At 38.5% G+C, this 16,421-nt stretch overlaps 2 protein-coding genes across 2 annotated transcripts; one reads left to right on the forward strand and one right to left on the reverse strand.

Annotated features, from left to right (window-relative positions):
• The first annotated feature begins 147 nt into the window (after positions 1-147).
• Positions 148-6,200, forward strand: sarm1 (sterile alpha and TIR motif containing 1). Its single transcript, XM_039662489.2, has 8 exons — positions 148-1,209; positions 2,400-3,018; positions 3,198-3,410; positions 3,529-3,620; positions 4,246-4,569; positions 4,910-5,099; positions 5,356-5,477; positions 5,849-6,200. Exons 1-8 carry the CDS (start codon positions 752-754, stop codon positions 5,991-5,993), a joined length of 2,163 nt encoding a protein of 720 aa, XP_039518423.1. The 5' UTR covers positions 148-751; the 3' UTR covers positions 5,994-6,200.
• Positions 6,201-7,626: 1,426 nt separating this feature from the next.
• Positions 7,627-11,502, reverse strand: slc46a1 (solute carrier family 46 member 1). The gene is made up of 6 exons (XM_039662518.2): positions 11,089-11,502; positions 9,691-10,082; positions 9,150-9,610; positions 8,531-8,614; positions 8,287-8,443; positions 7,627-8,209 (listed from the first exon to the last, which is right to left on the reverse strand). The coding sequence occupies exons 1-6, from the start codon at positions 11,374-11,376 to the stop codon at positions 8,146-8,148; spliced, it is 1,446 nt and encodes a 481-aa protein (XP_039518452.1). The 5' UTR covers positions 11,377-11,502; the 3' UTR covers positions 7,627-8,145.
• Between the last annotated feature and the right edge of the window lie 4,919 nt (positions 11,503-16,421).

Raw genomic sequence — 16,421 nt, forward strand, 5'->3', positions numbered from 1 at the left:
TATGGTAGGTTTGGTGCATTGTCGTCTTTCTCCAGCAGGTGGAGCCAAGCATTCCACAAAACTCCATCCCTCCACCCCATCAGACGTCTAGAGAGGAGGAGCTGGACATCATTTGAGTCTGCAGAGCACCCCTTTGATGCCGAGGTTGATGATTCTTCACATCACTGGGCGGGTCTACAAGCGGACGCTGAGGATGCTTCAGCAGCATCCATTATCAACAATCTTGACTTCATCCAAAATATGACTGCATCATATTGTTATTTTATAAGTAGCCCAGGCATATCGCTTTAGTTGGCTTTCATAGTAGCCCAATTTCTCCGACTCCGAGTGTGGCAAAAGGACAGTGGAAATATTCGTCTTTGCCTGAAAAGATCTGATCGATTGCATACATCGACTAACCGGCAAATTTTGCCTAATTTTACCCTTAAAGATCAAGTCAGTCTTGCAGCTTCATCTTGGTATTTCATGGTTTTTAATCAAGCTTGATGGGCCTTTTCTAACGGTGGATTCGTAAAGGGTATCTTTAAGGCTTTGCTAACGTTTCTGACGTCATTTGCGTTTATTTTTTTGTTTCCTAACATCAGCAGTATTCTGTCGTTTATTGCAAACAGTCGCTGTTAATGGATTAAACTGTTTCGCATTGCGATTTAATAACGTAATGAGTTAACCGCGACGTGATTATTTCTTTGTTACAGCTGAAAGACAAAGAAACATCAGAACTGTGGTAACAACAGACAAACACCTGGCATACATGTTTTTGTCCCTTGCCGTTTATATCAGCAAGATTTGCCGTTATTTCTCCATGTTTAGCTCCGACAGACTCACGGTTCCTGGATATGTCAGTAGTCGGCTACACAACCGCAGGACGGGCTCCGGCCCCAGGGCTGTGTCTCCGGGGATCAGCACTGACGTCCAGGTCGTGTTGGAAGCCTCTCTTCCGGCGTTGCGCTCCGCAGTCAAAACGCTGAAGTCTTCCAAAGATACAGGAGATATGGAAGAGACTCGCCGAGCCATTGCTGAAACTTTCCAGCTGGTTGAGGAGGCCTGGGTCCTGCCCACAGTGGGTCGACAGGTAGCAGAGGAGATCTGCAACAGGATCCGACTGGATGGGGGTCTGGATCTGCTCTTGCAGCTGTTGCAGACCCCAGCTGTAGAAATCACTTATGAGTCTGCCAAGCTGCTTGAGCAGATATTGGTCTCAGAAAACAGGTAAGGGAACATATGTTTCAAATGGGCCCTGAAATGTATTTGAACGTCAAATACAGTTAAATATGAATGAATATCATTGAACACAGCTACCAATTTTTGGTTCCCCAAACGTTCTTTTTTTAAGGTTTGGTTTTGGTTCCAGGAAAGTTTTCTTAGAAATAGAACGTAGTTAAAGAACTTTATTACTTTAACTTTCCCCTAATGTTAGCCTATTTTTAAATAAGATTAAATGTGTCTATTAATATGTAGGCCTAAGATTTAACGTTATATATTTAACAGGGTAGGATATACCCAGATTTGAAATTTCTTCAGCAACAAATAACTTAAACACAATATGGTTTTTAAAATATGAAATATACTGTATATATTTACAGACATTACAAAAATTAATAAGCAATAATTTGCCAATGTGATTTATCACCTTGATATCACCTATATAGACCTATCAGTAGGTTACATTTATTTATTACCACACTGCGGGACATGCTTCTTTTGGTCCGTAAACAAAAACTTCTCGATTAGCATCATGTTCTTTTCAAGAATTGCGTCAGATCTATTCGGAATCATATTTACTAATAATTATAAGTAATTATTAAAGATATCGATAAACATTTTTGTCAGTTAGTCAGTAAAGCGAATTTTACCTTTAATGTTTTCTGTGTAAGACAAAAGTGGTACTCACTCACTGCAGAGTCAAATGACAGCCAGCTCCTCCTCTCTGGAGCTCTAAAGGGAGTGGAGGGCTAGAGTTTTGGGTAGTAGGTAAAGTGTTGTTGGATATTCTAGCTCCACCCATTAGACCTAAATTACATTCGCTCCTCCTCGCTGGAGCTCTAGCGAGGAGGAGCTACACGTAAGCTCCACCAATTTGCTCTGCATTGAGCAGCTTCTCGGAAGATAGGAGAAAGCTTGTGCTGATGAGACATAGCCTACATAAATGTAAATGTAAATAATATAAAAGAATATAAAAAAATGTGGCAGAAGTTCTGGAACACATATTGCTTTCTGAAACAGTTTTAACAGTTTTACTACTTTTGTGAGCTTAAGGCCACTTCATAAATTTAAAAGGGTCTTGTGTCATTTACCGTATTTGTAGGTGCCACTTGGTTGGATTACTATAGTGTATTTTTTGGACAGAAGGCTTTTGCATCAGAATTCTTTTAAATGCTAATTTTTGTATTTCTTTGCAGGGATTATGTGGCACGTATGGGCCTTGGGGTCATACTGAACCTGACCCGTGAGCAAGAGGACGCCCAGCTGGCACGAAGTGTGTCGGGCATCCTTGAGCACATGTTTAAACACACAGAGGAGACATCTGCGCAACTCATCACTAACGGGGCACTGGACACCCTCCTGTATTGGTGCCGTGGAACAGACCCAACTGTACTGCGGCACTGTGCTGTGGCCCTGGCAAACTGCGCCATGCATGGCGGGCACACCTGCCAGCGTCTGATGATCGAAAAACAGGCGGCTGAATGGCTGTTCCCTCTGGCGTTCTCCAAAGAGGACGAGCTGATCCGGTTCCATGCCTGCCTGGCCGTGGCTGTACTGGCGGCCAACAGGGAGATAGAGAAGGAAGTGGTGAAGTCTGGTACTCTGGAGCTGGTGGAGCCCTTCATCGCCTCCTTAGACCCTGATGAGTTTGCACGCAACCTTTTGGACAGCGCAGACAGCATGCAGGGCCGCACGGCGACAGACTTGCAGCACTTGCTGCCCCTGCTGGACGGCACACGTCTAGAGGGGAAATGCATCGCCGCGTTCTACCTGTGTGTGGAGACTAGTATCAAGTCCCGTCAACGTAATACCAAGGTCAGACAGACACTATATTTGATTCTCTAGGCCTTCCCCAACTAACAACATGTTCCAATGAACATGTTTTTCTTTTATTTTGGATGCGATTAATCGCAATTAATCGTTTGACAGCCCTAAAATATATATAGTTTAATCATACATTTAATGAATTTTATGTATTGGATCTTTCTACTCAGATATTTCAGGAGATTGGGGCTGTCCAGAGTCTAAAGAGGATCGTCATGTACTCTAGTAATGCCACTGTCTGCTCTTTGGCTAAGCGGGCCTTAACAATGATGAGTGAGGACGTCCCGAAGCGTATCCTGTCATCTGTACCCAACTGGAAGAGTGGAGAGGTGCAGACCTGGCTTCAGCAGATTGGCTTCGCTGCATTCACTGAACGGTTCCAGGTTTGTACACACCTCCTATTTCCTGTTTAGCTGAACAAGATAATGGTGAAAGATATGATGATATCATGCCGATGTTTGCTGTGGACTTAATCACAGTTTTCTGCACCATATCTCTCAGGAACTACAGGTGGATGGAGATCTACTGCTCAACATCACAGAACAGGATCTGATCCAAGATCTGGCCATGACATCTGGGCTCACTCGGAAGAGGCTAGTGCTACTTAATTCTTGGAAAAGTATTCATTCTTAAAGGGATACTCCACTTTTTTTGGAAATAGGCTCATTTTACCACTCCTCCAGAGTTAAACAGTTAAGTTTTACCGGTTTTGAATGTATTCAGCAGATTTTCTGTTATTTACAAGACTATTAGTTAACAGACAGTTTCTGGTCTCATTGACTTCCATAGTATATTTTTTTCCTACTATGGAAGTCAATGAGACCAGAAACTGTCTGGTTACTGATATTCTTCTAAATATCAGAAAATCGGCTAAATGGATTCGAAAATGGTACAACTCAACTGTTTAGCTCTGGGGGAGTTGTAAAATGAGCCTATTTCCCCCCAAAAAAGTGGAGTATCCCTTTAAAAAATATTTATAGAAATGTTCATAATCATAATCAGGGTCCAAAAGATTAAAAATCAAATCTAAACCTGAAAATAAACCTGGATGTTGTAGGAGTTTGAGAAATCAAAAGAAATATATTGTGAAATTATTACATGTGAATATATTTCCAAATGTGATTAATTCGTGTGATAGTAAACCTGAATTCTCAATGAAATGAAAAAAAAAAGCATTTTATCATAACCTGTAGCAATTCTCTGATGACCTCTGTACAGGTTTCTTAGAGATCTGCGTGTCCTGAAGACCTACGCCAACTACTCCACATGTGACCCCAATAACCTGGCAGACTGGCTGGCCGATGTAGACCCGCGATTCCGTCAGTACACCTACGGCTTAATTCAGTCCGGAGTTGATCGGAACAATATTGCCAAGATTACAGACGAACAGTTGCTGTCTGACTGCCATGTAGAGAATGGCATCCATCGTGCCAAGATCCTTTCGACCGCCAGATGCCCTGCTAAACAGCTAACTGATTCCCAGCCTGCAGGCCCTGATGTGTTCATCAGCTACCGTCGCACTACGGGTTCACAGCTTGCAAGGTCAGACCACAAATGAGATGTCTCTTTTCTGTTCAGTAACAAAAGTTTTTTGATTACTTTGACCACGTAACTCTTAAAGTTAAGTCACTTTTCATTTAATAACGGCGTTAAATGTAGTCTTGATTGCTCTCCTGAATTGTCAAATGCAAATCTCAAAATATAAATCTATTATTTCATACTGTGAAAAATGGATTTACTATTTGTGATGCCTAAATTTTCTTGTAGCTTTTTAAAATCCTTATTTTTAATTTATTTAGATGACGTAGTACAGAATTTGAATATCAACCATTTATTGTTTTGAAATAAACCTCAAATCTCCATTTCTTTTCTTTCTCTGCAGCCTACTGAAGGTGCATCTACAGTTACATGGTTTCAGCGTCTTCATCGACGTGGAGAAGCTGGAAGCCGGCAGGTTCGAGGAGAAGCTGATCACGAGCGTGCACCGAGCACGAAACTTCATCTTGGTGCTGTCAGCCAATGCGTTGGACAAATGTATGGGCGACGTGGCAATGAAAGACTGGGTTCATAAGGTTAGAGGGAGAAATCCTTTTACTTTTATAAATAAAGTCATTTTTTACACTGATCAATGTTCAGTTCACACAAAAATGCTGCACTTCAACTGGAAAACTGAAGGCTTGATTCATAGTCATCCTTACCTAAATCCCTATTTGAGAATCCATAAATCTATTCTCAGAAAATGCCAAATTGAAGCCAACACTTTGAAGTATGTAATTATGTGTATTAATATTGTCAGTGAGGCTAAACAGATTATTTTGTCATCCACAGGAGATTGTCACCGCTCTGAATGAGAAGAAGAACATTGTTCCTGTCACTGATAACTTTATGTGGCCCGATCCGGCCTCTCTGCCGGAGGACATGAGGACCGTTCTCAAATTTAATGGCATTAAGTAAGTCAACACTCTCTCACTAAACATGTTGGTGGAGTTACTCTTTAACATATAACATGTACTGCTGTAGTTTGTGCCTGCTCAGTAATTCATGTAATTCATTTCTTTAAGCTAAATTAATGAGGTACTTAATTTAGCTTAAAGACATTTTTACGTAGGAGTCTTAGCTTTGAGCGATTTGGGACCGATCTGAGAGCAACTCTGAGTAAGGAAAAGACAAAAACTTTCATCTTAGTGAGGAGGCAGGGCTGACCCCGTTGCTATGTGTGACATAATCCTGATCCATATCCTGTAAGAGCTTTTATTGTAGAGATTTGCACTAATCTAATTGGATAAATAATGAATGTAAATCTTTTCTCTTAATGTCACAGGTGGTCCCATGAGTATCAGGAAGCCACTATCGAAAAGATTCTGCGCTTCCTACAGCCAAGATGCGTTTCCAAGACAGCGCAATGCCCCAGCCAAGAGCAACCAGATGCTGCAAAAACAGACAAAAAAGAGCCAGAAATAAAATAATGTTGCGTTCCCAATAATGGCCATCATGTAACCAGAACTCTCCTGTTAACCCTCAGAGGCCAGTGTTCCCTTTGGTTGTATGCATGTAGCTGGTCTAGATAAATCATGGTTGAATTTTCTTGGGATAAAAAAATTAATAAATGTAATCTACCCAGAGACGCAATGAAACTTTGAAGGTGCCGTCGCATTAGGGACATTTTGGCAAAATTTCATGAGAAAAAAAGTTACGCGTCAATAGAGTAGTGATGTATGATTCACAGCTTACACACTTTCAAATAAGCCAGCTTTCTGGTGGTCAATGTGGCAAAACTCCAAACCTGTTGTCAAATCTACATAGGGAAATCTTTCACCCTCAAACAAAATTTTGCGATTGCGTTGCATTCCGAACAATAAATGTGACCGCGCCTTAAGGATTATTCTAATTCTACGAATATTTCTCAATTGGAGTAATCATGGTCCATATTCCCAGAATTGTGTGGGACATTTCTGTAACTCAGGAAGTTTAAGCAATTTCTGCTTTATCAATCGTATTTATGACATCAGCATAAACCATAATCAGTCTCTGTTTATATGATAGATAATACTAGATAATCTTGCATTGTAGCATTATCAATTGAAATATTAAAAAAAGCCTTATGAAATGTTAATTTTTAATTTTTCTAAATTTGGTTTGCAGTAGGTTATTAAAAGCGTCAAATACACTGTAGTTCTATAAATATAGTTTCTGTTATTCTTTTGTGACATACCTTACATCATTCACAAAGCAAATAAAAAATCACATCTAAATAATGGTTATTCATCACCTCATGCAGTATTAGAAAAAAAATCATTTTAGACAGTTACATGACTTGAAATACTGCTGTAAAGGCTTTCTTAGGATTTGCAAGGATATTATGCAGTAGATTTGAGTCACTGATACATTTTCAGACACTGTGAAGATGATTCAACAGGTCAAGTAAAATGCTAGTGAACACCTCTTGACACCTCAAGCTTTATCTTGCTATTGATCTCCCTACTGTTGCCTTATGATGTTTGCCAGTCTGTCTTTCATGTCTTATACGACGTGTAAAATCTGTACAATGAAATAATGAAATGTTCTTTTTGAGAAATAAACAGCAATAAAACTGGTTTTGAAAAAATTATTCATATTCATATATGTAAATAATACAATTGTTCCACAAAAAATTGCTTGTTGCTCTGTATTCATCAAATATTCTGCTGAGATAAACAATTTGGCACTTTCAGACATGCACAAATCACAAGATGTCATTTTCACTTTCTGTTAGTATACTGCAAACGAAACGACACAGACAAGCCACAATTCCGAGAGCCTCCTCTCAAATCCCTGTATAAATCTACACAAAACTTCTGTAAACTTTTTTTTTATGAAAGTGGCAATGGTCATTATTGCTTACAAAGAAGAAAAGACAAAAGATTAAAAAGGCTGACGTTAACATGATGAGGTACAATAAAGTGATTACAGTGAGCAATAACCAAGGTTTCTCAAACACTGCCCCGGCACCCAGTGGTCGACAGATAATTTCCGATCCAAACTCACTCCATTGGTTGAGCTAATGTTGCTGTGTCAGGCTGGTCAGGAAGCTGAAACGATGTTTAGTTAGCACCTGTCACAGTGAAAATCCACATACTTATTATGGCTTACTCACAGTCGGTACACACATCTGCTTAAAAAAAACAAACATACAATTTATTCCTGTGATCCAAAGCTCCAGTCTTCAGTGTCGCATGATCCTTAAGAAATCATTCTAATATGCTGATTTGGTTCTTGATACAAATGTCTAATTATCAATGCTGAAAACAGTTTTTTTTAATGAATAGAAGGTTATTTGAAATAGAAATATTTTGTAATATCATAAAAGTTTTTAATGCCACTTTTTACATAATCAATGTATCTTTGGGGAATAATTTCTTTTTTTTAAAAAAAAAATCTTACTTTTGGTCAGGAATGTTGTTTTGGCAAAATCACAGGAACATGCATGGCCAAGTCATCATGAATTGGACACAAGTCCATTTGTGCACTCTATTGGCAATCAACTTTAGGATCCGAATTGTGCACAAAACAAAATCATTGCTTATTCCTGGACTCATTCTGTCCTTTGCTGTTCTATAAAAACTCTCACAAAGTCAATTGTCAAGATATTCCAGAGCCTTCTCTGTTTGTTCTGCTCTCTCTCCTCTCCTGGCAACCCAAGCCCCTGAAAACATCATAATAAAAATATGTTATTCATTCTCAAACTGAGAGTCTAAATGACAATCATTGAGGGGGTCTTACCCAATAATGCCAGCTGGAATGAGGAGGATGACGGCCCCAAAGAGGAAAGGGAATCCCTTCATGAAGTGTAGGGTGGCAGGGTACAGACTGTTAAAAACCCCACTAGAAACTAGTGAGCACAGCCCTTCCACACACGCCACTGAAGCAAACAGAGCACCTAAGACAAAATAATAATAATAAAACATGTTATTCCACTTAATTCTAATGGTTACTAATTTATGACAAAATGATATCCTTGTTCCACCTTGTTCTGAAGGGTCCACCAGCTTGGACAGTTTAGATCTCAGGACTGGGGTAGAGGCCATAAAAAGGAAGCACAGGCCATATCCTGACAAAGACAGATAGATAAGCAACTTCTGCAAGTTCATTTCCTTGATTCATATTTATCTACTTCAGCCACTGGACGACAGCATGAGGCTGCCTCAGCACTGTATATATTTTGAAATGTCAAGAAATAGTGTCTTTAGAAAATATTAAGCAGCACAACTGTTTTAAATATTGATAATAATAAGAAATGTTTCTTGAGCACCAAATCAGCAGAATGATTTGTGATACCCAAATGTGATGCTTCAGATCGCTGCTTTGCCATCATAGGAATGGAATGTTTACATATTAAAATAGATCTAAAATAATTAATACATTAAAATTACATTTCATATAAATAATACAATATAATTTATATTAAAATACAAAACAGTAATTTAAAATTGTAATACTGCACAATATTACTATTTCACAGTATTTTTGAATAAATAAATGCAGCTTTGGTGAGCATAAGAGACTTCTTTCAAAAATATTAAAAAATCTTACGACCCCAAACTTTTGAACGGTGGCGTATATAAACTGAATATAGAAGATCTTACCGGTAAACATCAGAGCTGTAGTGTCAGCGACCGAAATCACAATCAAGCCAACAATATTAGAGGTAAGGCCCACCAGAGCCACCCAGCAGTCCTGCAGACAGCATTGCATGCCCCTGAGCCCCATCAGGCTGGTGAGGTAGGCCAGATTCTTGGCCGCAGATCCATAACCAATCAGCTCTGAACCCCAGCAGAGCGGAGCACTCAACTCATAGAGCACATAGAGGTCACTGCAGCCCAAATGTACAGACACCACCAAAAAGAAGCAGATAATGTAAAACCATAGTTTAGTTCTGCGTCCCTGTGGCGTGTCAGATCCATAGAGGTGGTAGATGGCCCGGTGATGCCTGGTGGAGAGGAGTTTTGCCCCGGGGTCAGGGGTGACGGTTTCAGGCACAAACAGGTATGCGTAGAAGGCCGCTGCAAGATTTGTGGCAAATACTAGCCAGAAAGGGTTGATATACCTGGAGGGAAACATGATGTTGTTGTTGTTTTTGACAGAAATATTACAATTTTATTTTATGTTTGAAAAGCTGCCGAGTACCCTTGTGCCCGTCGCCATAGTCCTCCGATGATGCTCGCAAACATGCCAGCCAATCCCAGACAAGCCTCTAGTATCGCCACACGAAAGGTGCGAGAACCCATGCCACTCGTGTCAGCCACATATGCAAAGCAGCCGGCCAAAATGGCATTGAAGTCCCCGGAGAGGCCGCTGCAGATCCTCCCAATAAGAAACCAGAACACAGGCAGCTTCAGGTACATTACAATCAAATAAATGGCTGCCTGAACAGCCAGGCCAAGGGATGGGATGATTAGAACCACACGGCGACCTGCACGATCACTCCACGAGCCCAACAGGGTCACCATAATCAGCCCAACTAGAAAACCACCCAAATTGATGTACAGGTTCCAGTGTGCAGTCCGAGTCTCCACTTCCTAGACGAGGGAAATAAATTACATATTTAAGTTCTTTTTATTATTTGAAACACAATAGCCTATCCTTTAATGGCAAGTTTGATATTGTAATAATAATTCCCGGTTGAATATACCATATCATTAAAAATGAGTTAATCCACTAGTAAAAAGAACCGGTTCATGTGTCATTCATTCAGAAATAGGATTACTGGTCCAAGTTTGTGTTTGTGTTTAGTAATACTAAAAAAGCCTCATAATGTAGGTGTATTGTCATATGCTCGGCAATCGACTGGTTGAGTTGATGTTTTGTATCCACTAAAAGAAAAGTTTCATAAAGTCATTAGTTCGGAAACTGGATTTGCTGGTCCCCCAATATGTTCAGGGTACTAGTCCAATTTTGTAAAAAAAATACTTTTTTTAAAAAAAAAAAACAGCCCAAAAGTGTAATTCGTTCGAATCGAATATTTTCTTTTATACTTTTATTTTTCGTTTACTTAAAATAAAATGGGTTAAAAAAACATTAATTTGTTTGGTAACTAGACTTTACTGGTCGCAAAATAACTGTTTTCCAGATTCACTGGAGGAAAGAACCGGCTCGTAAGAGTCATTCTTTTGGGATTCGAACCACCGTACTGTAGCTTTCTGTATATTAACTTATTAAGAGCTATATTAAGTAACTGGGAAAAAAAGAGAGGCTCATCATAACAGTCATTCGTTCGGGAATCGAACTACACGATACGCTATTTCTGTGTGTGTGTGTGTGTGTGTTTACTCACTACAAAGAACCGACTCAAAAGTGTCATAGAAAGAACCGACTCAAAAGTGTCATAGAAAGAACCGACTCAAAAGTGTCATAGAAAGAACCGACTCAAAAATGTCATAGAAAGAACCGACTCAAAATTGTTGTTCGGAATTCAGCCTTCACTGGTGGTTGCGCAAATTGTTTTTGATTCACTATAAGAACAGACTGATTTGGGAATGAAAAAAGGTTCTTCTCCAAAACGACAACGTGTCAAATATCGTTTACCTTCAGCAGTGGGTCGTGGACCGTAGATGCATTACATCCTCCACTCTTTGTTCCATTATAACCCACATCTTCACTGATACGTTCCCACAGGTACTGCGTGTATAGAGGCATCTGGAGAACTAGGGAGAACGTGGACAGGAACATAACGGGCTCCACGGTCACGGAAAAAGGACACGAACACGGCGGAGGAGGTTTGTTTTGTGTCACCTTAAAACAACAACAGACTTTGCTTGAGTCACCCGACTCCGAGTCCTCCGCAAGAATAGCGCTTGTATCTGATTCATCCATGATTTAAAGCTTTCCGAGTCTATGCAAATCTGCACGAATCTGTACGACAAAAGAGTGTTGACATAACAGAACAGACAGAAACCGCAAACAGTTTACGGAAGCCCGCGGCGTCTTCTTCAGCAGTTTTGCCTTGCTTCTGGCTCCCCCTTTTGAATCATATATGAAACTGACATGACAATCTATAAAACTGAAAACAAAATTGTAATTCCCCTGAAAAGAAGTATAAGAAGATTACAGTTTTTCTCAATTGCTTTGGCACATTTTTCGAAACAGTCTTAACATCTGAACTTAATGTTTTGGGAAATAAAAAAAACATTTGAGAACTGAGCCAAAGCAATTGAGAAAAACTGTAAATAAAAGAGAGGGTTGCAGTGAGGTTTCCTTAATGGTGTATTTAGTCTGAATAAAAATAATAAAGGCATGACCAACTGCTTTCAACCCGTACAGCTCATCAGTATTGTATTAAACAATGAATGACAGACTATCCTTCCTTATACCAAAAAAACTTGCCTTTTTTTTTTTTAAAGTCATCTTTATAATGTTTGGTGAATATCCCATTGTAAAGGCTATTACGTATATTATATTATAACTTTCACAGAACTTTCCAGACATGAGTAGCCTATAGGACATTCTGTCAGGTAAAAACATATTGGAATGTACTTGTAATACAATTCTATTATAATTGGAAATAAATATTTATTTATTTGTTCATTTACATTTACGCTAGATTATGAGTCAAGTAATAATACGATTCAAAAAGCTTTTGAACATGAAATCATTTTTAAGAAGAATGCCCCTGGTTTAACCTCTCAAATAGGATTTGCAGATTGCTGGCTGATATTATATTGATTTTACTTATACACAGGAATAAATAAATTAAAATTCTTCATGAGATCCAATTTCAAACTAATCTGCTGTTTTATGTGTATAAGTAATTTCCTTTTGCAATATAATGATTAAGATTATTTATTTATTTAAATGTGTATTCGGCTGGAGAATAATTCGTTTTTGATTCTCTGGAATGTTTCATGGAATGCTTTAACAATAGGGAATTATATGATACAAGATATAATTCATTTTACATACTAAAACAAATATTTGAATAATTTCAACAATTTAAATATGTTTTATGTGTGAGAGACTTGAATTATTATCAGAGGAAACAAAAGGCAAAATCAATCACTAGTGTCCCTCAGGGACATTGCACTTAGAAAGTTTCAAGTCATTAAAATGTTAGCAGTAAAATGTGACAATGTCCTAATGGGAGTGCCATGAGAAAGTTTTTTTTTTTTTTTCTCCGTGGGACCTTCAGCTCCTTTGATAATATCTATGAGATCATGTTGCAGCAACAGAGAGAACGAAAGATTACTATTCCTCTTTTAAGTGCACTTTGGCATTTGATGAAACCAAGGCAATGACAGCTATTCAGTTCAGCTCCTCTTCAAAGACAAATTGTAGAGACACAAACACTTGAGCTTCTTCTTAAGGTAGACTATATATTCATCATGTTTTCAAGGAACATATGGCATGATGCTGGAAAATTTGTTTATGTTGTCATGAGCATTTCCACTCCCCTTCAGAGAGATAAGAAATATACATTTGATATTATTTAAAACAGTTTAAGTTGATTTTCCAATACAATATTAATCAACCTGTTTAGATTAACACCTGTCCTGACACCATTGTATGAACAAGATAGTCAAATGGCTTTGTCATGTGTTCATTGACAGTTCATGTGATGGTTTACAGTAATCTGCAAATGTTTTCCAATCCAAAAAAAGTCCCATCTTGGTGACACTACATGAAAATGCCCAAGACAGCACTAAATATTTGCACAGCCATTTGAAAACTACAGTAAAGTTGCTCATTACTGTATTTAGTGAGGTAACCGAGTACAAGACACTGAATATGTTTCACATTTTTACTGCAAATGCTCTTACATAAAAAAATTTAGCATTCGCTTGACAGATTTTTACAACTAGTTCAACATTTTCTGTATGTGATGACTCAAACAATAAGATGAGGACTATTAGTTTTATATGGAATGACTATTCAGGATTCACAAGTAATTTTGACTGTCATGACATAAGCAAATGATAATGTTATAAAACAGCAAGGATTGTATGAAAGCAATTGATGCATGTCCAAAAGCATTTGCAATTTGTTGGAAGGAATGAGAAACTGCTACTATGATGTGCCCAAATGACTAAATGTTGTGAATGTTGAACTAACTGTTGTGCAAATGTAAACAGTGATGTGAGAAATGCAACAAGGCGACTGAGAAAAACTGAAACAAAAAAATGATTTTGTGAATATGCGTTCTACCTGCCAGTTATAATAATAAATAAATACATTTTAATAGCTCAATATTTATTTCACATTCAATCTGCCTTTCTGTCACATTGTGTAATCAATAGTGTGTCTCCCCCTTGTTTAGCCCTTTGCTCCACCCATGCTGTCAGTTTGTCAAGTGGGAAAAGAGCTCTGTAAGTTTGCCAGAGGCATTTTCATTTTAGTTGCTGTCTTTCAACCTTTACCTTTATAAATGAAAGCATTGTTTTTATTCAAAAATGGGGTTTTGGTTTGAGAAATTTTTGTGTGATTCCCGCTTCATGCATGTGCAAGACTATTTGAATTGGCAAATTTGGATATGAAAGCCCAAAATGGTACAGAATAAAGCAATGAACAATGTATTTCCAGCACTGTAAATCTTTAGACTTGTGCATTTTATTTACTTTGTATTGTTGAACCCTCACCATTATGAGTCTAGCATGTTTGTTTGTGTATCCCACTTATCTCTGTACCCTATGACAGAAAATATTGAATATTGCCCTAAAGGCATTCTAGGTGATTGTGGTCATTCCTGTTAGACACATTCTTACCCATCTCACTTTCTGGTGACTTCAGGTGCGAACATATATATATATATATATATATATATATATATATATAAATGTATAGAAAGGTATAGCCTACTTCCAGAGCAGAAGTACCTGCAGCTCTCAATAGGGATGAGCCTGAACGTGTGTTATGCTGCCAGCACTGACGGCACAACTGCCCTCACCAGCACACACACCCTGAGGGCCCGAATGATGAGTGAGAACTACATTATGAATCATATGTGTCTTCGCATCTCTAAATACATACTGTATAATATAGATATATAGCATCATGACAGGGTGTAATTATTTAGTATATTATGTCTAATATGATGGAGCTTGGTTTAATGTCAGTCATATGGTTATAGCGACCATCTGCTCCATGTTGTTTGGATTTACCTGACTCAAAATTGTGCATTTCTTGGCCTACATGTTAACTGAAATCTTTAATTATTGTGAGTAAAATCAATATAATAATAATAATAATAATAAAAAATAAATAAGTTAGTAAATAATTAAACTTATTATGTTACATGTTATAAACATCCATTAGTTAACGTTGTTTAATGCAACTAACAATGGTCAATATACACTCTCCTAAAGGATTATTAGGAACACCTGTTCAATTTCTCATTAATGCACTCTAATCAACCAATCACATGGCAGTTGCTTAAATGCATTTAGGGGTGTGGTCCTGGTCAAGACAATCTCCTGAACTCCAAACTGAATGTCAGAATGGGACAGGAAGGTGATTTAAGCAATTTTGAGCGTGGCATGGTTGTTGGTGCCAGACGGGCCGGTCTGAGTATTTCACAATCTGCTCAGTCACTGGGATTTTCATGCACAACCATTTCTAGGGTTTACAAAGAATGGTGTGAAAAGGGAAAAACATCCAGCATGTGGCAGTCCTGCGGGCGAAAATGCCTTGTTGATGCTAGAGGTCAGAGGAGAATGGGCCGACTGATTCAAGCTGATAGAAGAGCAACTTTGACTAAAATAACCACTCGTTACAACCGAGGTATGCAGCAAAGCATTTGTGAAGCCACAACACGCACAACCTTGAGGCGGATGGGCTACAACAACAGAAGACCCCACCGGGTACCACTCATCTCCACTATAAATAGGAAAAAGAGGCTACAATTTGCAAGAGCTCACCAAAATTGGACAGTTGAAGACTGCAAAAATGTTGCCTGGTCTGATGAGTCTCGATTTCTGTTGAGACATTAGATAGTAGAGTCAGAATTCGGCCTTCAGTGCTGCCTTTTGTGGCTGCATTCGACCATAAAAGCTTACTCTATGAAAGCAATCCGGTCGAATGTATTTTCAACTACCTCTCAAAGTTGTCAAAATATTTTAGATGCCTACATCTGTATTTTTTCCACTTTCTGATTGACTAAAACACATCTTAATACCATATGTTAACTGGGCCTAAATGCTTTATAAGTGTGGCAAGCAGGAGGCCGAGTGACGTTAGAGCAGCACGACACACACCGGTCTCACATCTCTCATGGACATCACGGAGGAGCGGAAGCATAAAGGAGGAGCGACGACAGTGTAGATGGAGAGAGGAACAGGCCTGTTGTGTTGTGTTTTGTTTCTGGGGCCAGCAGTTGTCCATTTTGTATTTGTTTATTTTATTATTAAAGTCTTGAATGTTCGCCGGTTCCCAGCCTCCTTCTTCCCATAACAACGAACCCTGTTACAATAAGTATTTTTCATTGTTATTAAAAAATGCTAACAAATGGAACCTTATTAAAAGTGTTGCCATAAAAGCAAACAAAACAGACAAAACTTTAAAGCAAATAAAACTAAAAATAAACTAAACACTTGTGATTACTGTGTATTTTTTTGTTGTTGTTATTTTAACTAAAAACTAACAAACCAAATGAAACAAAAGCTATAGCCTACAGTATCAGATCTAGATTTTCTTGTGCTTTGCTGGTCATGTCCCCTTTTCCAGCTCCAGAGACCTTGATTGGTTTGGACCAAGTGGATGGGACAGAAGGCAAATCCTTTCAAGTAAAGAGATAAATTGAGTTGAGTGGATGAGTGTAGTAAGGATGAGATTGGAAAATTGGGTTGTGGTGGACCATTGGCACTGTTAACCTCATGACCCTTAACTCATCTGGAGTGATCCAACAGCCTGGAAACCACATCCTCTCATCC

This window comes from Pimephales promelas, chromosome 16 (assembly GCF_988280905.1).
Source record: "Pimephales promelas chromosome 16, fPimPro1.hap1.1, whole genome shotgun sequence".
NCBI lineage: Eukaryota > Metazoa > Chordata > Actinopteri > Cypriniformes > Leuciscidae > Pimephales > Pimephales promelas.

Bases quoted from the DNA above. Each gene is read 5' to 3' on its own strand.
- sarm1 (XM_039662489.2), top strand. From the start codon at position 752: ATGTTTTTGTCCCTTGCCGTTTATATCAGCAAGATTTGCCGTTATTTC. The intron at 3,411-3,528 runs GTTTGTACACAC...CATATCTCTCAG, and splicing joins CATTCACTGAACGGTTCCAG to GAACTACAGGTGGATGGAGA. The intron at 3,621-4,245 runs GCTAGTGCTACT...ACCTCTGTACAG, and splicing joins TCTGGGCTCACTCGGAAGAG to GTTTCTTAGAGATCTGCGTG.
- slc46a1 (XM_039662518.2), bottom strand. From the start codon at position 11,376: ATGGATGAATCAGATACAAGCGCTATTCTTGCGGAGGACTCGGAGTCG. The intron at 10,083-11,088 runs GTAAACGATATT...TCCCTCGTCTAG, and splicing joins TCCACGACCCACTGCTGAAG to GAAGTGGAGACTCGGACTGC. The intron at 8,615-9,149 runs GTAAGATCTTCT...TGTCTTTGTCAG, and splicing joins TACAGCTCTGATGTTTACCG to GATATGGCCTGTGCTTCCTT.